This window comes from Suricata suricatta, chromosome 16 (assembly GCF_006229205.1).
Source record: "Suricata suricatta isolate VVHF042 chromosome 16, meerkat_22Aug2017_6uvM2_HiC, whole genome shotgun sequence".
Classification (NCBI taxonomy): Eukaryota; Metazoa; Chordata; class Mammalia; order Carnivora; family Herpestidae; genus Suricata; species Suricata suricatta.
This window is the reverse complement of record NC_043715.1, coordinates 33,861,228-33,886,713: the sequence shown is the minus strand read 5'-3', so window position 1 is coordinate 33,886,713 and position 25,486 is coordinate 33,861,228. Positions and strand designations below refer to the sequence as shown.

General features: G+C 37.1%; 1 protein-coding gene across 3 annotated transcripts in view; it reads left to right on the top strand.

The window, feature by feature from the left end:
* LONP2 (lon peptidase 2, peroxisomal) overlaps nt 1–25,486 on the top strand; it is a 102,243-nt gene that overhangs the window by 519 nt on the left and 76,238 nt on the right. For 2 of the 3 annotated variants that reach the window (XM_029924809.1, XM_029924807.1), the window contains exons 2-7: nt 6,375–6,609; nt 10,412–10,543; nt 12,133–12,255; nt 18,228–18,391; nt 19,950–20,044; nt 24,176–24,434. In XM_029924809.1, coding sequence (XP_029780669.1) covers nt 6,375–6,609; nt 10,412–10,543; nt 12,133–12,255; nt 18,228–18,391; nt 19,950–20,044; nt 24,176–24,434 — 1,008 coding nt within the window. The remainder of the gene's footprint in view (nt 1–6,374; nt 6,610–10,411; nt 10,544–12,132; nt 12,256–18,227; nt 18,392–19,949; nt 20,045–24,175; nt 24,435–25,486) is intronic. The other variant, XM_029924808.1, reaches the window with a different exon arrangement.

Here is a 25,486-nt window from a genome sequence, read left to right as displayed (position 1 = left end):
GGCGGCGGGCGGCGCGGCCTGCTCTCGCACCCCGGCCCAGGCCAGGTCCGGCCTCGGGGCGCAGGGGCGGCCTTCGCGGCTTGGTCTGCCTCTTGTCACCTCCCATGTGAAGTGGAGGTGACAGAAGTCTGACCCGTGAAGTAGAGAAAACTGCAGTTAGCTACCGCTGTTAATTTAAATTCTCCCCCTCGCCCCCCAGGTCCTCAGACTCCCGTCAGTGTTCTTAACTTACCAGGACCCTCTCATCCTTCCCTCCCTTCCTCCCCGTCGTCTTTTTTTTTTTTTTGTCCTCTTAAGTGAAACACTTGGTACTCCACACGTTTTCTTTTTTTTCCTGTGCCCTTGTAAACTGCACTACCCTTTTCGTTAATTGTAGGGTGCCTCTCTTCCGCACCACTTGTCTGCCTCTTCCCTGTTTCCCTCGGTTCCAGTCCACATTTTCTCTTATCTCCCTTTCTGGAACTTTCTCATCTTCTCATAGCTTCTCCTCTCATATCTTAACCTTTCTGACCCCGTGGCCGTATCACCAGATTGCCCTACACCATGGCCTTAGTTGTGTGACTGGGTGAGACACACCTGTGCCTATTTCTTCCTCTGTATTTTGGACACTAACAGCATTCATTTGTTGGGTGTGGTATGAATACCAAATGAAATAATCTTCGTGCCATGCTTGCTAGGTCCAGTACTGTAGCCACTAGACACATGTGACTAGAGAGCGCTTGAAATGTGGCTCCTCCAAATTGAGGTACTAGACAGTGACCAATTGTCTGTCCCCAGTAGCTGAGGACTGAACTAGTTCTAGCAGTGAAAGTCCTGTCTCCCAGGAAACACCTTTATTCCCAGATAAACTAGTATGATTGTGTGATTAGTCCTCACAAGCATACTTTCAGTAAACAGTACACACAAGAGTTTAAAAACTTAGTATGAAAAATATTTTGCAGACTAATAACTTTTACATTGATTAAATGTTGCAGTGATAGTATTTTAGCTGTTGGAGGTTAAATAAAATCCTAGTATTCACTTGTTTCTTTTTACTTTTTAATGCAGCTACTAAAATTACATATATGACTCATATTTCCATTGGGTAATGCTGGGGTGTAGTATATGCTCAACAAATGCTATTCTCTTCAAACAACCTCTCCGGCCACTGCCTCCTGTCCTCAACCCTTCTTGAGATGTTTTTAATTTAGAGCCCTTGTTTCCCTTTTGAAAGTTAGGGATTGGTGACTGAAAGGTTTCGAGAGGGATAGGAATGCCTTATTTTTATCTAAAATCTTGTGACTGTATATATTTCTAAAAGCAGAGTCCATAACTATCTGCATATTCTGAAAGGAGACTAGTGTCTCTCTCTTCCCAAAACAAAGCAAAACAAACAAAAACCCTGTAACAGTCTCTTGCATTTCTCAAGTACAGAAAACATTTTGGCCTCCGTCTGATCTCTGCTTTGGTTATTGCCTGCATGGTACCGGATTCTGATCATTTGTACCGGATTCTGATTTCCATGTGACCCCATCCTTAAACCTGTGGTTATGCCACAATTTTTTGGTTTTTCTGCCCAGGCCATTTGATTGCTTGTTGAGGCAAGAGTGCTCATGGTTAGATTTTTTTTGTTTGTTTTATTTCTTTACATGTATTGTGATTATCCATGGGTACAGTGTGAATTACAAAAGTAGATTTATTTATATTTTAGGTTGTTGGCAAGATTTTGTATGCTTTTTAATTTCTTTTATGTAAAAACCTCTAAAACATCAATAACTAAATTTTCCTGCTTGGAAGTAATCTTTAATCAGATGATATGTCATCTGATCCTTGATGTTCAAATTGCTGCCTTTGTTCTAAATTAATAGCAACATTAAAATTTAATCATGTACGTTATAAAACATACACTGAAAATTCTTTCTAGAATTCTAGCATTATAAGGACCGTCTTATTGTCCTAGAAATATTGTTTGTGACATGAAAAATCTATTTAGAAAGATTGTATTGCATTCCTTAGCATTAGCCTCTTTTTTCTCTAGTATGACCTTTCAACACTCTTCAAAAATGTTAATAAAAGCTTTAATAGTGCAAGTACTGAGTTACCCAAACATTGCACTGTAAAAATACATACGTCCACCCTTCCTCAGTTACCTGCTTTTCCGGACGGTAGTGGTGCCCAAAGGGAAGGCCAGGTGTCTGCTCCTGTCTCTTATTTCCTTCAGACCATCCAGGTGACGTTGCCTCAGTCTTCAAGGAGAAGCAGAAGTAATTTATTCCCCTGAGTTCCTTGTCACACAAAGTAGCAGAGCCAGATGTTGACTTACCTGGACAACTTCCTTTACAGTTTTGAACAGGACAGCCCCTTTCCATATGTTAGTTAGTATGCGGGCGCGTTACCTGACGCAGGAGCCTTTTTAAAGGAGGAGCTTTGGATTATCCATGCGGCATAGAACTTGACTCTTGTGCCACCTCAGGACACCCTACTAGACGATAGACTTGAGTGAGCCATTGTTTTCTCGGTTAAGATGGGTAATGACTTAGCGCTGCCTGTACGCTGTCCTTTCATGCATTCAGGATGGTCATCCAGTCTTCCTCCAGCCTTCCATTCTTCAGCATACGTGACTTCATTTCCTCGTAATGCTGATTTCTCAGTCCCTCTTCATTTCTTGGCTTCTTCCTCTGAGATCGCAAATTAGTTTCACCGGCATTTGTCTTACAAGAAATGAATGCTTTACATATAGCAGATGTACAGGTTTTTTTGAGTCAACTCTTTGTCCAGGCATTACTCCTGTTTTTATCTGTTAGCATTCTTAGGTGTTCAGGAAATATTACCTGATGACACTGACATTTTGAAATTTAATCTTTTATGTTAGTAACTTTGCAATGGATAGCTCCACTTGGATTTTCCTAAACCTGCATTTACTCTTTTTAAGGAAAGTGTCTATAAGTGGCATTTCTTAAATTCAGAAATGAAGTTTTTAATTTTTTTTAAGTAATCTCTGTGCCCATTGTGGAGACTTGAACTCACAACCACGAGATTGAGTCACATGCTCTATTGACTCAGCCAGCCAGGACCCCCAGAAATGAAGTTTTAATAAGGGAGAGAGAAACCAGAAGTCCTGTAGCAACAGAAGTCTCATCTGTTGTAGAACTTGGAGCTATCCTAATAGACTCCTTGTTTTTAAATTACTAATCATGATGATGGGTTTTGCCAAAAATCAACAAATACTCAAGAAGTTAAGTAGGGGGAAGCCAAGTGCAAACTAGAAAGATGGCTCAGTTGTTCTTTCCCAAAGTGTAACTTTTGATTCCAGAGTTTTGATAGAAATGCTTCTCTTCATCAAGGGTAATTAGATGTAAACAGGAGATATTAAATAATAGGTGTGCTTTCCAGTATCTTACCTACTTAGAAACTATGTTAATATTTATTTGTACTTCCTATTGGTACAAAATTAATGTTGTCCATTGTGGTGCTAAAAGTAAAATCTACCTTAAAACCTAATTCAGGCCCCCTGTTGCCTATGCAGTATCTTTGTAATCATGGATAAATAATCTGTTTACCCTTTTTGAATCTGCTACTAATTTATTATAAGGAAATAGTACTACATTCCTCACAGCAGTGAAATAATGACATAATACTTATAAAAGCCTTTAATAGGCTATAGAGCAATAAACTTCTATGTTGGAGGTATTATTGCCCCCCAAATAGGTAGTTTTAAATGTAAATTTCACAAGTGGAGATTGGACAGAAGGGAGGGGAGACCCCATATTCTTTCAACATGGCCAGAACTAAACTAGTGTCACTACAGGAAAAGATTTGGAATATTGAGGATTCCAAGGAAGATGGAGAGCTTTAAAGTATTAAAAAAAAAAAATGAAAGAAAGAAAAGAAAAGAAGGTGGTTGGCATATAAACCAGAGTTTGGATATTTACCCAATATACTCATCTTAGAAAACCAGTGCTTCTTTTAGATTTTCTCACCACTCCATTTGATGGTTCTCAAATATTTTTGGAACTCTTAAATTATCTAAGTCAGTTTCAACCTACATAAACCCTGCCCATCCTAATCAGACTTTGCTTGGATTAAAACAATATTTTACAACTCTGAAAGGAGGTCCCAGTTAGGAATTTCAAAAATTCTTTGAACTATAAAATATCACAGTATTTAAAGTGTGGATTTACAGAGGGAACACCACTTTGTTGAATGTATGAAAAAATGTTGCCTTTTGGTCATGCCTAATGAAGTAAATATTAATAGAACTAGAATATTCAGAAAGATGACTAACTTGATACAAAGCTTGTATCAGGCCTTACATGTAGCAGATGTACAGTTTATTTTGAGTCAACTCTTTGTCCAGGCATTACTCCTGTTTTTATCTGTTAGCAATCTATGTATCATAGTAGGAAGATATTAGATTAATTGAATATTTTATTTACTTATTACCTATTTATGATAACCTATAGCCCTAATAAAATAAAATTTGTCTAAAATAACATTAAACATGGTCCTTTTTCACAAGAGTTTTCCGCTCATAATGTCTTTTCACTGAGTACTCTTTCTAGCCATCTGTCATTTCACAGATCATGTTTTTCTTTAAAAAGGGTACATTCTAGCCAGCTATAAGTGATTTAAAGTAAAACCCAGTTAATAAATGTAAAACCTTTATATACTTTATCTCATTAGGAGGAAGGGAATAGTATAAATCCAATAGTATACATCTTTTCAGTTTGAAATATCTTCCTTTCACAGTTAATAAAATTATTCTGCTTGTTTTGTAAGAAAACTCATTTTTAGTCACCTTTAATCAAGGATATGGCTCAAATAGTTAAAATTTATCTCCTAATCTGGACGTTTGGACTTGTCTCCTATCTCTTTGGGTTCTCCTTGGTTTCCAGTTTGCAAACCCCGTAGGCGAGGGATCTGGTTTGTTTGCTGTGTGTTAATGTTGCTGGCAGACAGAACTGTGACCTGCCTCCATTGCACAAGCAGTGATGGGCATCACCCACAGGGAATTGTCGTCTTGGTCTCTGATCAGTTCAGCTCTTACTAACTTTCTCAGGCAATCTGAGTTGGTTTTCAGGAAGTGGGAGGTATAGCCTACTACCATTAATGACTGAGGAAAAGCAGCCACAACATAAATAAAATAATAGGTAATTGCCAAATTATCTCAGGTTTTTAAAGTATATCATATTTTTTCTCCCTACCAAATTATCTTCCTGATTTTTTGGCTTAGGTACTGTTTAAATTAGTTTATATCCATGTACACATGATATGACTGAAAAGGTGAAGGAAAGATGGACATCACTCAAACCAAATGGCAGAGGGAAGCCAAAGGTTCCATATAATCTATGGTATGAATAATTTATAAAGAAGTAGTCCGGAATAAATAATGTACAGAAGTAAGCAAAGTCACTGAAATAGTCACACTGTATTTGTGTGTGATAGACGATTGCAATATGTTTGATTAGACAGTTGGGAGACAATTGGCAATATTCCAGGATTACCATTTCCCCAGGGTGTTGGGAGTTCTAGTCACCTTAATTCTAGATTCTTTTCTGAAATTACAACCCTTCCTATGACTGAGGGGAGAAGATATAATTTTAGTTTGGGATGTAGACATGTCTTCTGAATGTGGATTTTTGTATTTTGTATAATTTTGGCTTAGTTTGGATGAGACTTCCTTTCCATGAATTAAATTTATACGTGACTCAGTCAGAATTCTATGTTCTGATAAGGAGCTAAGACTAAAATAGAACTTTTTTAGTTAGTATTAAGTGGGGGTGTTTATCACTTATGACAGATTTAGGTTTATACCTTCAGTCATTCATGACACTGTGGCCCTCTAATATTTAGTCCCCACATTTAGAAACTTCATATTCATGGGCATACATGCTAATTCTGAGATTTGGGGACTGTTTATGAAAGGTAGATATGTGAAAGTTTCAGTGATCGAGTCTGTAAAAAACCTGGCTTGATGTTGGTAGCAAAACTGGTTATTAGAACAGAGATTTCTTAGGTTGGTTTCACATCATGCTGTTTATATTTCAGTCTGTTTACAATGCTAATATTTATTCTGGTGTAATGTTGTCCCATTTCTAGCAAAATGAATTTAAGCTATGTAATTGTCAACTACTTTTACATTTTTATTTTTAGAAATTTCTACCTAATCTTAAAGGAGGTACTAATTAGAATGAGAGGGCCTGCTTCATCCCCCTTCTCATGGTAGTGACTTCACAGACCATGTGCTGGATGCTGACTTAGAGAAATAATTCATTTGTACTTCAGATGTTCTTTGCTCTTTAAAGGATTTCTGAGCAAAGACAACGCCTTTTGAGGCCAGTTTCTGTCCTCCCACACTGAACATTTGTAATGCTACTGTTTTGTGTGTTTTTCAGGATTGGGACGGCGGCCCTGGCGGTTCAGGTTGTAGGCAGTAACTGGCCCAAGCCCCACTACACTCTGCTGATTACAGGCCTGTGCCGTTTCCAGATCGTGCAGGTCTTGAAGGAGAAGCCATATCCTGTTGCCGAAGTGGAACAGTTGGACCGGCTTGAGGAATTCCCCAATGCCTCTAAAACTAGGGAGGAACTAGGAGAACTGTCAGAACAGTTTTACAAATATGCAGTACAGGTGAGTTGCTTTTAGTTTTTTCCTTAAAACCCCATTTTCTTCAATTCCTTTGCTGCCCTAAGACATGATGAATCTGTTGAGTGGTAAAGTTTTAGGGCGGCATATGTTTAAATGATTTAGTAATATAATAATATTGATTTCAGTTTGCTTTTGTCTGGGGTTGTACCTAAATTATTCTAGGAAGTACTAGCCAACCCTTTCTATTTTTCCAAAGAGTATTTCTGAAGCTTGCTTTATAACATATAGTGTCTCCAAACCAGATGGTTCTTCAGTGTAAATAATGCTAAAAATTAAATATTACACAAAAAGCTATTTGTCACAAGGTAGCAAATTACATAACTGCCAGTTCAGAAGTTAAGGTCACACTGAGACTGGCAGTAACTATGGAAGATGACGTCTATGGTAGGCTGATTCCCAAGATGGTTAAAGCTTAGGTAACTAGCATGCTGGGAGGTAAGCACGTATTAGGGGTGCATTAAATATTTGGCTTTTCAATTTTAGGTTTGAGTTTTTGGTTAATTCTCAATCGAGCTGGAAGCTCTTCCCCTCACGCCATTTTATTTGAAACCTTATTGAAATATATCATAAAATGTTGCCTTCTACTTTGTGTTGATGCAACCCAGTAGCTCTTGCTGGTTCCTTAAGGGCCGGGCAGAGCCTGAAGGCCCTGGGTATTGAAAAGTGTGAGGCGGGTGCTCACAGTCTCCGGTGTTTTGACCTGATGTGGTACTTGAGGCAACGCATTGTGGTGAACAATAGGAAACTAGAAAACTTGAAGCTGTAACCTCTGGGAGGACTGAAAAGAAGAACCTACTCTGAACAAAGGAGCTTCATTTTGAAAACTAGAATAAGTGATTATGCCATTTAAGAAGGAGATGGAGGGAGAAAACAGTGCAGAAATTCCTCAAAAAATTAAAAATAGAACTACCTTATGGCCCAGCAGTTGCACTACTAGGAATTTATCCAAAGTATACAAAAATGCTGACTCAGAGGGGCACCTGCACCTCAATGTTTATAAAAGCACTGTCAGTAATAGCCAAATTATGGAAAGAGGCCAAATGTCCACCATCTGATGAATGGATTAAGATGTGGTGTACATATACAATGGAATACTACTTGGCAATGAAAAACAACGAAATCTTGCTATTTGCAACAATGTGCATGGAATTGGAGGGTATTATACTAAGCAAAATAAGTCAGAGAAAGATATGATTTCAGTCATGTGTAGAATTTGAGAAACTTAACAGATGAACATAAGAGAAGGGAAGGAAAAATAAGATAAAAACAGAGAGGGAGGCAAACCATAAGAGACTCTTAAATATAGAGTAAACTGAGCGTTGATAGAGATAGGTGGGTTAACTTGGTGATGGGCATTAGGAGGGCACTCTTTGGAATGAACACTGGGTTCTATTCCTGAAGCCAAGACTACACTGAATGTTAAGTAACCTGAGAATGAAAAAAAACGGAAGGAGGTAGAAGGAGAAACAATTTTTCCCCCCTGGGTTATATACCCTTGGTCTTCATTCTTCTTTTGGACACAGCTTCATAGAGATTGTACTTTGCTTTTTACTTCTCACTTTGGATCAACAGAAGAAATTTAGACAGGTAAAGATTTTTAATGATAGACATTAAAGGAATTTTTAGAAACATAATTTTACTGCTGTCATGTATCTAGTTTAATTTTTGGCTTATCTTCTGATCTCAGCCCAAATTAAGTCATATCTTGTTTTCCTACCCAAGTCTAACTTTCATATGAAGTATGTGTATAAATTTCATTGAGGTTAGGGTATCATAATTTTATCCTTCCTCTTTTTAGACCTTGAGGTTGCTTCCAATTAAAACTTTCATTTCCTTCTACATTTCCTTCTCTAGCCTTCCTTGGTAAACTTCCTGACTAATTCTCTTCTGGTTTTTCTCTCTCTCTGACTCATCAATTCTATGGAAGTTTTGGGCATGCCTTTCCCCTGAAAAAGGACTTTAATGAGTGTGAGATAAAGCTTAAATTTCTTAGGATAAATTAAGGGTCTTCCTAACTCTACTTACTCCCATTTTAACCATCTTCTAGTCACACTGTCCAGCAGGGAACTTCACAGTTTGTTGTTCCGTGTCCCTTTTGTTCTCTCTGCTGGGAGTGCTGATCCTACTCTGAATTTTCAGATTTATACTTTCCCGATTCCTGCGGGCTCTTAGGGCTCCTTTGCCTGTGCTTCCACAGTCCTTTATATGATGCTTATCACATTATATTGAAATTTATCTACTAGGTCTGTTTCCCCTGCCAAACTCAAATTCATCCCAGCCGTTGCCATCCCATACTGAGCAATATGTTGTGTCTAACAAGTAGTTTGTGTTCAGTAAGGGCTTGGAGAATAAGATTTAACTTTTATTTTTCTTAAGATGAATTCTTAGGAGAAAGGCTCTTTAAATTTTATTACCTACTTTTCCCACCTAAATAGCTGCATCGTAATATCTATGCTTTCATTCCCTTGACTCTAGGCAGGCAATGGATAGGTTCTTAAATTACAGTGCCTTTAGAGAGATTTCATGACTACTGGCCTAAGAAATCTTACCAGATTTACTAAGTGAGGATTTGGCATGTCATCTGTGAATTAGCCAGTGGAGGCTAAGTTTGCTGCATAAAGTACTCCAAAATCTCAGCATACAATATTACAAAGGTGCATTTCTCACTCATGCTTTATGCCTAAAACTAGTGAGGGTGGTGATCTACCCATTAGAGTCACTTAGGGACCCAAGATGGATAGAGATTCATCTCAAAATATGCTAAGGCTGGAAAAGAAAATGTAGCAAATCTCTCATTAGTTTTAAATGCTTCTGCCCAGAAGGAACTGTCACTTCCCCTCCTGTTTCATGAATTAAGACTCATAGCCCCATTTGTATTCAGAGGAGGTGAGAAAGAGCAGTCCTGCCTTGTACCCAGAAGAAAATGGGAACTTTTGTCAACAACTCAGTGATTATCATAGTTACTGAAAGCTTGCTTTCAAGGATGTACCCTGGAAGTTGTTTTTATAAAAATCATTCATAGTCAGTGCTCAGGTTCTACTTAATCCAAGTGGTCTACTAAGAAATAGTATTTCAACTACTGATTGGTTAGCATAATAGTATCAGCTATGTTAAATTTCCAGAATTTGATAATTACACTGTGATTATGTAAAAGAATGCCCTTGTTCTTAAGAACAAGGACCATGATGTCTGCCACTTACTTTAAAATGTTCATTGGAGCGCCTGTATGGCTCAGTTGGTTAAGTGTCCAGATTTGGCTCAGGTCATGATCTCATAGTTCAAGTTGGGCTCCATGCTGACAGCTCAGAGCCTAGAACCTGCTTCGGATTCTGTCTCTCTCTGTGTGCCTCTCCTCCACTTGTGTGTGCACGCTCTCTCTTTCAAAAAAATAAACATAAAATAAATAAATAAGGAAATAAAATGTTCAGCAAAAATGTGTATGTGCACATGCTTAGAGAAAAAAAGGATAGTTTATTGTACTATTGCAGATTTTCTATAAATTTTAATTTTTTTCAAAATAAAATAAAATCAAATTTATAAAACCTTTTAGATATTCATATTATCCACATTTGAAGGCCATTTTTGCTTTTTAGTTTTGATTGATATTTTGAATGTGCTTCTCTCTTTTCCTCTGAGTCCAGTAAAATTACTGGATTTCTAGTAATCAGTCGTCTTTCAAAAACAAAGACTCTGAGGCCTGAACATTAAGCCTATATAGCAATCTGATCTTTTAAATTCACAAATAATGCCAGATTTCATTAAAAAGACTTCTTTTTCCTTGTAGTTGGTGGAAATGTTGGATATGTCTGTCCCTGCAGTTGCTAAATTGAGACGCCTTTTAGATAGTCTTCCTAGGGAAGCTTTACCAGACATTCTGACCTCAATTATCCGAACAAGCAACAAAGAGAAGCTCCAGGTATAGTATTCCTTTCTTTAATACTAAGTTGTTTTGTCACTTTTTATTCAAGGTAATAAATTTTGACCTTCACTAAGAGATACTAGAGACTCACAGAGGTTGAAATGCTCTTACCCTAAAATTGACTGTTTAGTGATTGACTTTTAGTGATTGCTTTGTATTTTTGTATACTCAAGCAGGTCTTTTATTCACATTGTCAGTGCTAGTAGTTTGTCAATTTACAGAAGAAGTTAAAGTGGAGAATAATTTTTTTAAATGGTAAATATTTAACTTAAATATATATTTTGTCTATTTTTTAAACATGTGGAGTTGGACCTTTTCTTTGTGAATTGCCTGCTTTATTAGAATTCTTCAGGGGCACCTGGGTGGCTCAGTTGGTTGAGCGTCCGACTTCAGTGCAGGTCATGATCTCACGGTTCGTGGGTTCGAGTCCCACATTGGGCTCTGTGCTGACAGTTAGCTCAGAGCCTAGAGCCTATTTCAGATTCTGTGTCTCTCTCCCTCTCTCTCTGACCCTTCCCTGCTCACGTTATCTCTCTCTGTCTCTCAAAAACAAAACAAAAAACAAAAAAACCCAGAAGAATTCTTCATGCTGTTTCTTACATAAAGCATGCCTGTGATGCATTATCTATGATTTTCAGTTTCTATTTCTTTAGAGTAAAATGAGTTGTAAAGTCACTGAAAAATGCAGAATCTTAGATTTGCATTTTCCCCCAAAACTATGTTTTCTTGCACATTTATTTTTATATTATTTTTAAGCAGTGTGTTTTATTGAATCTTCCGAGAACATTTAAGTTAGTTTTATTGAAGCATCCTTTATCCTATCAGTTTATGCATTTATGCCTTAACAGTTATGTAGCACACCTTATGATAGTGAGTGCACCAAACAGAGAAAAGTGTATACACACCTTACTCTAAACACAGAATTCAGCTCAACTGATGGGAGCAGAAGAGTGCAGGGCTACCAGAGAGTAAACCGGCTGTGGACATCAGCCAGGATGTTTGAGGGAATAGAGAGCATTAGTTACTCAGATCGTTAGCTGAGGCTGATTAAGAGTGCTCCTGTTTTTTCATGAATATAAAAATTTAATGTTATGAACCTAGAATTTGTTTAGACCTAATATGCAGACACTATCTGGGTTTTAAGAGAATAATTCCAGAAAGAATTGACATTAAATGTGTGTTTTCGGGCACCTGAGTGGCTCAGTTGGTTAAGCTCTGATTCTTGATTTCAGCTCAGGTACACATCGGGCTCTGCGCTGACAGCGCGAAGTCTGCTTGGGATTCTCTCACTCCCTCTCTTTTATCCCCACCCCACCTCAAAACAAGTAAATAAAGTTTTAAAAAAAAATGTGTGTTCTTGCTGTTGGAACAATACACATGGGTTCATTTTTAAATGTAACATTGATTCTTTTTTAGGGTTCTAGTGATTTGATATAATTAATCTGGTTGTGTTGGCCATACTTAGCTGTGAATAGTATTGATACTTGTCTTTCTTACTTGATAATTTAAGTCACGACTCTGACTGCCTTGTTTTGGGAGCATGTGTTTCTGAGAGAGATTCCGCTAATCAGCTCATGTTCACGTAGATTTTAGATGCTGTGAGTCTAGAGGAACGGTTCAAGATGACCATACCGCTGCTTGTCAGACAAATTGAAGGCCTGAAATTGCTTCAGAAAACCAGAAAACACAAGCAAGATGATGATAAAAGGGTAAATCTGTCCTTTAATCCATTTTTTATGTTTCCAGTTATCTTTATGTGATGTGAGATTCCATTTTTTTTGAAGTAAAAAAAAAATGAGGGAATAAAAGGAACAAAGAAAAAATTTCATTGTTTCTTAGCATTCAAGTAACTGGTAACATTTTTTTTTAATTCTTTTTAACATTTGTTCATTTTTGAGAGAGAGAGAGAGAGAAAGAGAGAGAGAGAGTGGGGGAGGGGCAGAGAGAGAGACAAGAATCTGAAGCAGGTTCCAGGCTCTGAGCTGTCAGCCCACAGCCTGACAAAGGGCTCGAACCCACGAGCAGGGAGATGATGACCTGAGCCGAAGTCAGACACCCAACCAACGGAGCCGCACAAGCAGCCCATCAAGTTACCGATAACATTTTGAATTTGGTGTGTTTTTCTAGTCCTTTTCCATGTTTGTTTTTTTTTTTTAACATATTTTCTCATTTTCTGTTCTTGATAAATTTGGTATCATTGAAAGGGATAATTTACTAAGCCATTTCTCTTTGTCAAACATTGTGTTCTTTTCGATGTTTTCTATATTTTAAAAATTAAATAACTGATGAGTGTCTTTGAAAATAATTGAAGGGGGAGCTGTACATCTCACATTTCCTATTTTTTTTAAGTTTTTATTTAAACTCCAGTTAACGTACAATGTAATTTTAGCTTCAGGTGTACCATGCAGTGATTCTCCACTCCCACACAGCCCCCAGGGCTGGTCCTGAGGAGGACCCTCCTAATCTCTAGCACCTACTTCACTCCTCCTCCCACACCTCCCCATGGTAACCATTAGTTTGTTCTCTATAGTTAAGATCTGTTTCTTGGTTTGCCTCTCTATCTTTTTCCCCTTCCTTTATTTGTTTCTTAAAGTCCACATCTGAGTGAAATCATATGGTATTTGTCTTTCTCTGACTGATGTATTTCACTGAGCATTATACTATCTAGGCCCATCCATGTTGTTGTCAATGGCAAGATTTCATTCTTTGTTATGGCTGATACTCCATTGTGTGTGTGTGTGTGTGTGTGTGCGCGCGCGCACGCTCGCACGCATCAGTGTATACGTATATACACGTGTTACCCACGCATACGTAGGTATGCCTACACATACCCCACATCTTTATCCATTCAGCTATGGATGGATACTTGGACTGCGCCCATACTTTGGCTATTTTAAATAAGGATGCTTTAAACATCAGGGTCCACATATCTCTATGAATTATCCCTTTGAATTAGTATTTTTGTATACTTTGTGTAGATACCTAGTAGTAGTGCAATTACTGGATCTTAGGGTAGTTCTATGTTTAACTTTTTGCAGAACCTCCATACTGTTTCCACAGTGACCACACTGGGTTGCATTCCTACCAACTGTACACAAGGGTTCCTTTCTCTCCACATTCTCACCAACACTTGTTGTTTCTTAAGGTTTTGATTTTATCATTTGGCAGGTGTAAGGTGTTATCTCCTTGGAGATTTGTGTGTGTGTATGTGTGTGTGTGTGTGCGCACGCGCAGATGCCCGCGCTCATATCCCACCTCCTTGGTGTGGTGGCGAGGTGGGCTGTTGGTCTGCCTCCAGTGGACTGGAGAGGCCTCAGGATCCTGCCTCAGCCAGGGAGCAGCACTGGCCGCCACCTGCATTCCTTCCCTGTAGTTTTGACTTGCATTTACCTGTTGATCAGTGACGTTGAGCATCTTTTCCTGTTTCTATTGGCCATATGTATGTCTTTGTAGAAATGTCTATTTGTGTTTCTGCCCATGTTTTAATTGAATTATTTGTTTGGGGGGTTTTATAAGTTCTTTATTTTGGAAAATATCCCTTTTTATTTATTTTTAATTACTTTTTTCTAATTTTTATTTTTGAGAGAGGTAGAGACTGAGTATGAGCAGGGGAGGGGCAGAGAGAGAGAGAGAGAGAGTCACAGAATCTGAAGCAGTTTCCAGGCTCTGAGCCGTCAGCACAGAGCCTGACACAGGGCTTAAACTCAAACTATGAGATCATGACCTGAGCTGAAGTCAGATGCTTAATTGACTGAGCCACCCAGCCGCCCCTATTATTTTTTTAATGTTTATTTATTTTTGAGAGAGAGAGAGACAGCATGACGGGGCAGAGAGAGAGGGAGACAGAATCCAAAGCGGGCACCAGGCTATGAGCTGTCAACGTAGAGCCCGCTGCAGGCCTTGAGACTGAGATCATGACCTGAGCTGAAGTTGGTTGCTTAACCGACTGAGCCACCCAGGTGCGCCTGGATAATAACCCTTTATCAGATATGTCATTTGCAAATACCTTTTCCCATTATATAGATTGCCTTTTAATTTTTTTGACTGTTTCTTTCACTGTGCAGATTTTTATTTTGATGTAGTCCATTTTTGCTTTTTTTACCCTTGAGTCAGGAGACCTATCAGAAAGAAGTTGCTACAACAGATGTTAAAGAAATTACTGCTGATTTTTTTGGTTTCAAAGCTCATATTTAAGTCTTTAGTCCATTTTTAATTAATTTTTGTGTATGGTATAAGGAAGTTGTCAATTTTCATTCTTTTGCATTTTACTGTCCAGTTTTCCCAGTACCATTTTTAAAAAATTTTTAATGTTTATTAATTTTTAAGAGACAGAGAGAGAGAGATGGAGAGCATGAGTAGGGGAGGAGCAGAGAAAGAGGGAAACACAGAATCCAATGCAGGCTCCAGGCTTCGAGCTGTGAGTCCAACGCAGGGCTTGAACCCATGAACTATGAGATCATGATCTGAGCCAAAGTCAGACACTTAACCAACTGAGCCACCCAGGTGCCCCAACCAGTACCAGTTTTTGAAGAGACAGTGTTTTGCCTATTATATAGTCTTTTCTGCCTTGTTGAAGATTAAGTTACCGTAGAGTTGTGGGTTCATGTCTGGGTTTCCTATTCTGTTCTATTGATCTCTATGTGTCTATTTTTGTGCCAGTACCATACTATTTTGATTACTACAGCTTTGTACTATAGCTTGAAGTCGGAATTGTGATGCCTCCCACTTCACTTTTCTTTTTCAGTATTGCTTTGGCTGTTTAGAGTCCTTTATGGTTCCATACAAATTTAAGATTGTTTGTTCTGGCTGTGTGAAAATATGCTGTTGGTATTTTGATAAGGATTGTGTTAAATGTGTAGGTTGCTTTGGGTGGTATAGACATTTTAACAATATTTGTTCTTCCAGTCCATGAGCATGGAATACTTTTTGTGTCATCTTCAGTTTCTTTCATCAGTGTTGTATAATTTTCAGAGTATAGGTTTTTCACTGTTTTGGTTAGGTCTATTTTTAGGTATCTTATGGTCTTTGGTATACTTGTAAATGGAATTGATTCCTTAATTTCTCTTTCTCCTGCTTTATTATTGATGTATAGAAATGCAGCAGCTTTCTGTACAATGATTTTGTATCCTGTTACTTTACTGAACTCATTCATGAGTTCTAGCAGCTTTTTGGCAGACTCTTTCAGGTTTTCCATGTATAATATATCATCTGCAAATAGTGCAAGTTTTACTCCTCCTTGCCAAAATGGATTCCTTTTATTCTTTTTTTGTTGTTGTCCGATTGCTGTGGCCAGGACTTCCAGTACTATATTGAATGAAAGTGGTGAGAGTGGACATCCCTGTCTTGTTCCTGATCATAGGGGAGGAGTTCTCAGTGTTTCCCCATTGAGGATGAGACTAGCTATTGATTTTTATGTATGGACTTTATTTTGTTGAGGTATGTTTACTCTAAACCTACTTTGTTAAAAGTTTTATCACTAGTGGATGTTGTACTTTGACAAATGCTTTTTCTGCATCTACTGAAATGATCTATAACTTAAAAGTAGTATAAGAATACTACAAAATTGTTTACTAGAAGGACTGTGTCACTATGTTGTACTAAAATTTAGCTGACTTTTTTGCTTTTGACTCATAAAAATTTTTATTTTCATTTAGTCCAACTATATTAGTCTCTTTTTATCATCTAAGCTTAGAATCCTCTATGCTCCAGTGATTTTACAAATATCCACTTTTAGTTTACCTTCAATTGATTTTTTAACTCAACGGTATTATAAATAATTCTTCACCTCCCCATTGATTTGTGATACCTTCATTTTCATACATTACATTTATATGGGGTCTATCTGAAGTCTCCCCTGAGCTATCGATTTTACTACAGAGTTAAGATCAGGTAAATATATTTGATGTAGACAAGAGCGGAAATGATAGTTTTCTGAAGGCTGTTGGAAAGTGAATGAAAGGTTGAGAATAAAGTTAGAGATTTGATGGTCATCAGCACAGAAGTGATGCACTGTTGAAGCAAGAAAGATTCCTCACTGATGGGAATAAGGAAAGGAGCAGAAAAATAGGCTGAAGGAGAACAATGACAGAAATAGGAGTATCCTGTCTGGTGTTTGTATTTCAGGATATCATGTCGTTTAAAACCAAAAGCAGGAATGTGAATTATTTCTGGTTTGTGATCGGATCATTAATTTAGTTACCATTTTGTACAGGAAGACAAACCAGTGCACACTCTATCTTGGCAGACACAGAAAACTGCAACTTCCTATCAATTTAGTATTACCATTGCTTAGGAAGAAAGGTGTTCAGAATTGCTCCAGAAAATGATCAAGCAGGCAACAGTTACTTGAAAATGTAGGAATCAGAAAAGTACTTTTTAGTAGCTGGGGGGGAAAACTGCATAAAAAAGTACTTTTGTTTCAATAATGAAATAATTGATGTGCTTTTTAAAACTCTTATTTAAAAAATTTTAGAGGCGCCTGGGTGGCTCAGTCAGTTAAACATCCAACTTCGCTCAGGTTATGATCTCATAGTCTGTGGGTTCGAGCCCTGTGTCAGGCTCTGTACTGACACCTCAGAGCCTGGAGCCTGCTTCCGATTCTTTGTCTCCCTCTCTCTCTGCCCCTCCCCGCTCATGCTCTGTTTCTCTCTGTCTCAATAATAAACATCAAAAAATAAATAAATAAAAATTTTTAAATTTTCATATAGTATTTTATTAAAAATATTTTATCTGCTATTATATAGGCTAAAAGTATATATTTAATATTTTTGTTTTTATAAAATTACACTTTTATTTACTTATGTTTTTAATGTTTTACATTTGAATACATTAAATAAGTAATGATAGTTTAGAAAATAAATTCCCAGGCTTTTAAATTAAATACCAGTGTATCATTTTGCTCCAGTGATAGCTGGTGTTTATTCATGGTATTGAGTTGAGAATTTCAAAAGAGCACTTTGGGAGTTGTAAAATATGATAGATCATGGAGAAAGAGAACACAAATAAAACCATTTGACTTGGCACAGAAGGTGGTAGTTGAATCTCAGAGAGCAATTTCTCAACATAGTGGAGGTAAAGGTCAAAGTACAGAGTATTGAAGTAATTCATGAGGATGAGGAAGTAGTGGTCAAAGCCACTTATTGGGAAAACGGAACATCGCAGTATGGGAAGCAAATAATGTGTAGTTAACTGAAAGGGACATAGGTAAGATTAAATATTTTGAAAGGAGGAAGACTTCCCTGTGTATTGGAGACAGAGACTAGAGCCAATGGTAAACACTAAAGATGTTAGGAAGAAATTTTGTAATCTAGGAGGAAAAATGGAATTTATTCTGTTGCTGATTGGTAAGTAGTAATATAATCAAGAAAGTAATGGCTACAATAGTAGCTCAAAGAAAGATTATTCCTAGATCTTTTCATTATTTTTAGTAGCCAGCTCTTGAATTTTTCCTATATTGTAGTATAAACATATAGTAAAGAATTTTGTCCATTTTATGTTGATCTACTTATTAAATTCTGCTTCCATATGTGCATGTGTCTCTTAGTATCATTCTGAACTTAGTTCCTAAAGATGTAGACTCTAACCATGTTATTCAGCACCAGTTACAATCTTGTGTGTAACTAGGTACCTCATTTCCAATTTATTTTAACACACAGTTTTCCTCATCTACTTTCTACTTTAGGTTATAGCAATACGTCCTATTAGGAGGATTACACACATCCCAGGTACTTTAGAAGATGAGGATGAGGATGAAGATCATGATGACATTGTCATGCTAGAGAAAAAAATACGAACATCCAGTATGCCAGAACAGGCCCATAAAGTCTGTGTCAAAGAGATAAAAAGGTAAATTGAAGCCAAAAAGAAGCTATTCGTTCATTGGTATTTTCATTTTGATATTAAATGTTAAAAATTATTGCTCATGGAGACGTGAATCGGCTTCCTTAGATCACAGAGCTGAGTTATTCGCTTTATATTTCTTGATCTTTCTCCTTTTCTTATATTTAGTATAGTCATAACCTACTACTCACTTTATCTTTCCGTTGTCAATTCTTACTTGTCATGGCTTTCCAAATTGTCAGATTATAGCTGTGATCTGTGGAATCTTTAGATTATCCCTCTCTCTTTCCTCAACTGGAAACTGATTTTTAAAGCATTCTTAATACTCCTGAATTAACATAAACTTCCCTAATCTTCTTCTCAGTGGCTGAGTGTAAGATGTACATCGCTTCCACCCACAGTATGCTGTCAACATGATCACTATTGTTAACTGCTTTATCATTGTCTTAAAGATGGGCTGTTCTTTGCTTAAATGCGATGTCTGTTCAGTTAGCACTGTGTTCATAACCTGTCACTTTTTTCTTCTTTGGAAAGAAGATTGTAAACTCTAAAGGGCAGGGACCATCAGTTTCTATGCTATCAGTATATAGAGGGGCGCTTGGATGGCTCAGTCAGTTAGCCACCAACTTCGGCTTGGGTCATGATCTCGCGGTTCATGAGTTCGAGCCCCACATCAGGCTCTGTGCTGACAGTTCAGAGCCTGGAGCCTGCTTCAGATTCTGTGTTTCCCTCTCTCTCTGCCCCTCCCCTGTTCATGCTCTGTCTCTGTGTCTTTCAAAAATAAATGTTAAAAAAATTTTTGTAAAAAAAAAGTGCATAGAAACCTTGATGGCAGCATAGGGTATATGGATAATCTCTGGCAAATAGAAAACCAACTTTTTCCTTAGGTACTTGAAACATTATAATTGGGTTGCATTTTCTTTTGTTAGTGAATTATAATGAACGTAATTGAATGCTCAGTAACTACAGATTGGACTCTCTGAGGTTCACAAATAAGAACCTTAGCTGTAGTTGAGAGGTATTTTATGTTATTTTATTATATATATATATAATTTATATATAATTATATTATTAATAAATGAGGAACATCTTATGTGGGCAAAATACTTTGTTAAACACTGCATATATTATGGAAGTTGTATTTTTAATTAAATATCTGATATTGGCTTGTTTTTATGAGATAATTTTACCTCTGATTCTAAAAAAATAAATAATTATTGTGTTCTGTATGGTTAGGAACTTAACCCTTATTGTGAGTAAATCAGCAGGTACGCGTGACTTGAACTCCAGTCCCTGTGAGATACTGGTACTGAGAAGCTTGGATTTCCAGCATAGAGTCAGATACAGTGTTCCCTTCGCCTCTCCCCCCAGTTTGCAGGGATCTGTTTAATTTTGTTCCATAAGTACTTTACAAACAAAACAGGTTTTTTAAATGTTGGCAGATTTCTTAAATCAATTATGCATGATATATCTGACTCAGAAAGGGAGATATGCTGGATTATTGAGTTTTTTATGGTTTCTTCTATGTTGTGGAACATTTTTGCTATGTATTCTTTCCCTACAGACTCAAAAAAATGCCTCAGTCAATGCCAGAATATGCTCTGACTAGAAATTATTTAGAACTTATGGTGGAACTTCCTTGGAACAAAAGTACAACTGGTAAGCCAACAGAGTAAACACCCTTTCGCAGTCCGATTGTCAGAAAGCTCATGCAGCTTCTTTTGAAATACCATTGATTATCGCACTGTTACTGTAGTTCCTCATGTATTTAGACAGAGAACTTGTATCATCTAACTCTTGGGATCAAACAGGAAAAGAAGGTGTACATGAAAGTGTGTTTTGCCTAATTTTAGAGAAAATTGGATTTTCTGTAACTGTTTATATAGGAGTTTCTCAATACCAATAGTCAGTCAGAAGATAAACTTACATCTAAAGAAATAGTTACATATATTGATATAATAGAACAATTGTGCCATTCGGTAGCTTATTTTTCTCATACAAAAACCGACTAAGTGAATTTAAACTCTTTTTATCCTTCTGTCCTTTATTAGAGCTGTTCTCTCCCATGTGCTTTTGCTATTTTATCTTGGAATGAAAACTACTCTGTATTTGGATGCTCTCTTATTAAATTTACATACAGGGTCTACTGAGTTCAATTGTGGATTGGTTGCCTAAACTGTTGTTGGCACTGGAGTAGCTGTATGACTGACTTGTGAAAATTTAAAGATCTATTGTCCTGGCTAGTAAAATTCTTACATTTAAAAAAGGCACCAGAGATTTTTTTTAATGTTAGCTCTAAAACACACATTTATGCCCCCACATAGGATATGCTATACATACCATATTACAGGATGTTGAATTTTTAATATTAATAAATACTTATTAACCTACAGAAGACCATCCTTTCTGGCATTGGTAACTTAAAAAAATTTTTTTGCCCCTCAAAGAGAGCCCAGAACAAAGCACCTTTGTGTTAGATTAACTATGCTGGATCAATGTTAAAGTTAAAATAGCTCCTTTTTAATCATTTTTTTGGGAAGGATCATCTAACACAATTTTAATGTGTATGGCTAGGTACTAAGATGAAATTGACCTAATCATCTTCCTTTTATTTTGACAACCCTTAGATTTCATTCCTATTACAGTTCTTAGGTTCTTGTTGTGGAAAGCAGTTACATTCTGGGTTATGCTAATTATTCCTTCATGAATATCTGTAAATTTACATTCATCCCATTCTCTAGATTTTGGGTTGTTTTTAGGTTTTTCTCTTTGTTTGAATGTTATAAAAGTAAAAGGCTAATTCATATTGTGTTCTCTCTTAAATTCTGAGAATCTAAATTTTCACTAGATTAAATCAGGTTGCACTAGTGAACTATCCAAGAAATTATTTAGAAACAATATTGGTTCATTTTTTTGCTTTCCAGTTTAATTGTGGTATAATTGATAAGCAGTTAACTGTACGTCTATAATACGTACCTTCTGATAAGTTTTCACATACGTATATATCTGTAATACCATCACCGTAATTAAGATAGTGAATGTACCCATCACCTCCTAAATTTTCTCCTGCTTCTCTAATTTCTGCCTCCCTCCTTTTCTTCCTTATCCCCAAACAACCACTATTAGATGAGTTTATATTTTTAAAAATGTTATACAAGTGAAATGATATAATATGTACTTGCTTCATCTGATTCTTTCAGCATAATTAGAGGTCCATCCGTGTTGCTGCATAGATTAGTAATTTGTGTATGTGTTTACCTGTTGGTGGACATTGGGGTTGTTCCCAGTTTTTTGGCTACTATATATAGAGCTGTTATGATACCATGTTGGTAAATTTATTTCTTATTTCATATTTGCATAAGAACATTGCCTTCTACTTGAAAGTGCTTTACCAAACTGAAGCTGAATTTCTTGGTTTAATTCTTAATTCAGAATCTGTTTTGGAAACTCCATAGTGAGATGAATGTGGGAGAGCCTGGGGTCCCGTTGAATCAGCCTCTCGTTGTGCCACGTGATCAATTTGAGGTCAGCTGTTGGTCTGGATCTAGCTGGGCTGTGGGGAAGTCCATTTTGGTTCTGATAGGCTTCTGTTAACTCAATGCCTATTTTTTAAGTGAAGTGGTCCTATTCTGTGAGATTAGGAGAGGGCTCTACTCCCTGTTAGTTTAGACCTGGGAAAGAAAGTTACATTTAAACTTTATGTGTGTTGTTTCACTGCTTTGGTTTTGTTTCACCTGCCAAGCTTCCATATTAATATATGTTTGATAGGTATTTATTGTTGATGGAGTCGTGACAATTTTCAAACCCTGCTATTTTCTCTTGACTGTAGGACTAGTGCACAGTGCAAAGAGCATCTAGATAACTTGGTAATCCCAGGGACCTTATTTTGAAATTTTGGTATTCTCTCAGTAACATTTTTCTGTGCTTGAGGATTTAACTAATGACTTAAGTGAAATGCAGGGTGCATGTAGTAAATATAGTATAGTGGCCTGAGAATATTGAAATTGCAGATTTGATTATTTGCCATTAGTAGCCTAGTGGGTTACTTTCAGCTAACTCTCCTCTGCACTTGTCCTATTTAAAAAGTGAACTTAATTTAATAATCAGGAATTTTTACCAAGCATATACAGTGTACTTGTATAGCTTTTGGAGCAAAATGTTTATTTGAACACAAGAGTGCTAGGTCCTATTCTTTACTGAAAGAAACAAGAAAATATAAAAATGGGACAAAGCTGTTATTATTGTCACAACTAGGGAAGGAGGCCACCCACATGCCAGAAACTCAAGAGAGTTTCTGCTGGATGTGTGTCAGCATTAGAGATGCATAGCACACATGTACTTCACGTGAAAATACTTGCAATTGTTTAGTATTCCAGCAGAGAATTGAAGATGCGTAAATTGTGGTATCAAAGGAGGCATGTTTACACCATTTTAAACCATTCCTGTATAGAATTTAGATTTAGATTTTAGATTTAGAATTTAGATTTAAATAATTATTATGAATGTGGTTAAAAAAAAAAACATGAAAATGTCTTTCATAATCTTTGAAAGAGAAGCTTACCTATGTAGACATCCTCAAAAGCAGAAAAGAAAGATTTGGACACCCACCCCTGGATGTCACACAGCTGATGAATTCATGCTGGCTTCCATGAGTATTTAATGATTTAATCTATAAGTATTTGAAGTAGTAAAGCACATCAGTAAACCTGACGAAAGCTTGGCTGTAGAAACTAACCTAATTCATAACGTTCCTGGTGAGACTGTGGCAGTTCTTTACATCTTAATATTTTTTTTGACCCAGAACTTCCATCTATAGAAGGTTAGTTGAAGCAAAAAATTAGGGATATATGTGAGGATTTAATTACAAGGATGCACAGCAAAACATTTTTTATAACTGTAAACATTTGTAGATAATCTAAATTCTCAGCAACAGAGAATTATGTAAATGAGTATGGATAATTAAATAATGGAATATCATGTAGCCACTAAAATGTTACTAAAATATACATTTGACACTGAAAGGTGTCCGTAATATATTAAGTGAAAAAACATTTTACAAAACTTGAAGGCATTATATAATCTCATTTTGAAAAATCAGCCTGAAAGCACCTGTATGCACATACACAGTCGGCAAAAATACATACCAAAATGAAGATTACGGGTAACTGTATTCTTCTTTCTTAAATTAGTGTCATTGGGTTTTTTGGAATGAGCACATATTACTTTCTAATAAGAAAAAAAGCACTTTTAAAAAAGAAGGAACAAATGCTAACACAAATGGAAAATGTAGAAATTATGTCTCCGTATAAATAGTGTATCTAGAAAATGAAATGAGTATTAATTCCTTGAATTTTTAATTGTGTAGTGCTTACTAGTTCTGTAAATACTAAATTCTCTTAAGCAAAAAAGCCAAGTCCAGATCTCCCTCAACTCATGTAGAAAGATCCACTTCTGTTCTTGTCACGTTTATTTTCTAAAACATGTTTTGACTCTTGCCAGCCTTGAAAGGAGTTCTTCCATTTAAAAATTCTATGTGGTAAGGCACCTGGGTGTCTTATTCCGTTAAACATCTGACTCTTGATTTTGGCTCAGGTCAGGCTCCTGGTTTGTGAGATCGAGCGCTGTGTCAGGTCTGTGCTGACAGCGCGGAACCTGCTCAGTTTCTCTGTCTCTCTGCTCCTCCCCCTACTCGCACATGTGCACACTTGCTCTCTTTCTGAAAATTAATAAATATTTTAAAAACAGATAAATAAAATTCTATGTGCTTGCTTCTGCTGGGTTATATGACAGACCGTCTGGACATTCGAGCAGCCCGGATTCTTCTGGATAATGATCACTATGCAATGGAAAAATTGAAGAAAAGAGTGCTGGAATACCTGGCTGTCAGGCAGCTGAAAAACAACCTGAAGGGCCCCATTCTTTGCTTTGTCGGCCCTCCTGGAGTTGGGAAAACGAGTGTGGGAAGATCAGTGGCCAAGACTCTTGGGCGAGAGTTCCACAGGATTGCACTTGGAGGAGTGTGTGATCAGTCTGACATTCGAGGGCACAGGTAAAATATTTCTCAGTTCTTTCTCTGGTTTTCAGTTTTAATTGACTAGAGCCCCTCAAAAGCCAAGGCAAACTATCTGTATATATTTCTTTTTCCTCAAAGGGACATTTGTAGTACCTTGCATCGAAAGGATGTTTATGGTACCTCCGTAAAGTACATCTGTAGGACATTGATAGCTAGCCTAGAGCCTCTGCCGTAAGTGTACCCAAACTAACCTTGGTATTTGCATGACAATATATAGTGGAATTTCATTTGAGTGCAATTATAAATTAGTTATGGTTGGATATTACAGTGTTTTTACATTCACTTTGGCCCAGTAGCATTTCATAATGACCCTTAACTCTTAGGGTTTAAAAAATAAGTACAACAGCTGGGGTAGGTAGGAGGAGGTAAGAATCTTTAATAACAAATTTATGTTTGCAGTTTATTTTTTTTTTAATTTTTTTAATGTTTTTATTTTTGAGAGAGACAGAACATGAGTGGAGGAGGAACAGAGAGAGATAGAAAGAGAGAGAGACAGAGCATAAGTAGGGGAGGAACAGAGAGAGAGGGAGACACAGAATCCGAAGCAGACTCCAGGCTCTGAGCTGGCAGCACAGAGCCCGACTTGGGCCTTGAACTCAAGAACCGTGAGATCATGGCCTGAGCCAAAGTCAGATGCTTAACTGATTGAGCCACCCAGGTGCCCCTATGTTTGCAGTTTAAACTTTCTTTTAAAGAGGCTGGTTTTCAGTATACATATGAGTAATGAGGAGAAGGATTAGGGTAATTATTAAGATGTATCCTTGCATTTTTGACCCCTTTTCTATAAAAATACATTAAACTGTGAGAACTGTGTCTGTGTTTATCTGACATTATTAGAATCAGATTTGCATGGTATACCCAAGATATACCCAGATATACCAAACCCTTTAGGGCTGGCCTGGAGGCAGCTCATTTGCTGTAGTGTCTAAGGATGAGAGAATGACCACCCACACAAAAGGCTGGCCTGCTTGGCTTTCCCGTACAGTTAGGGGCCCAGGGGGATTCAGTTCTGGTGGGTGGAGGCTGCC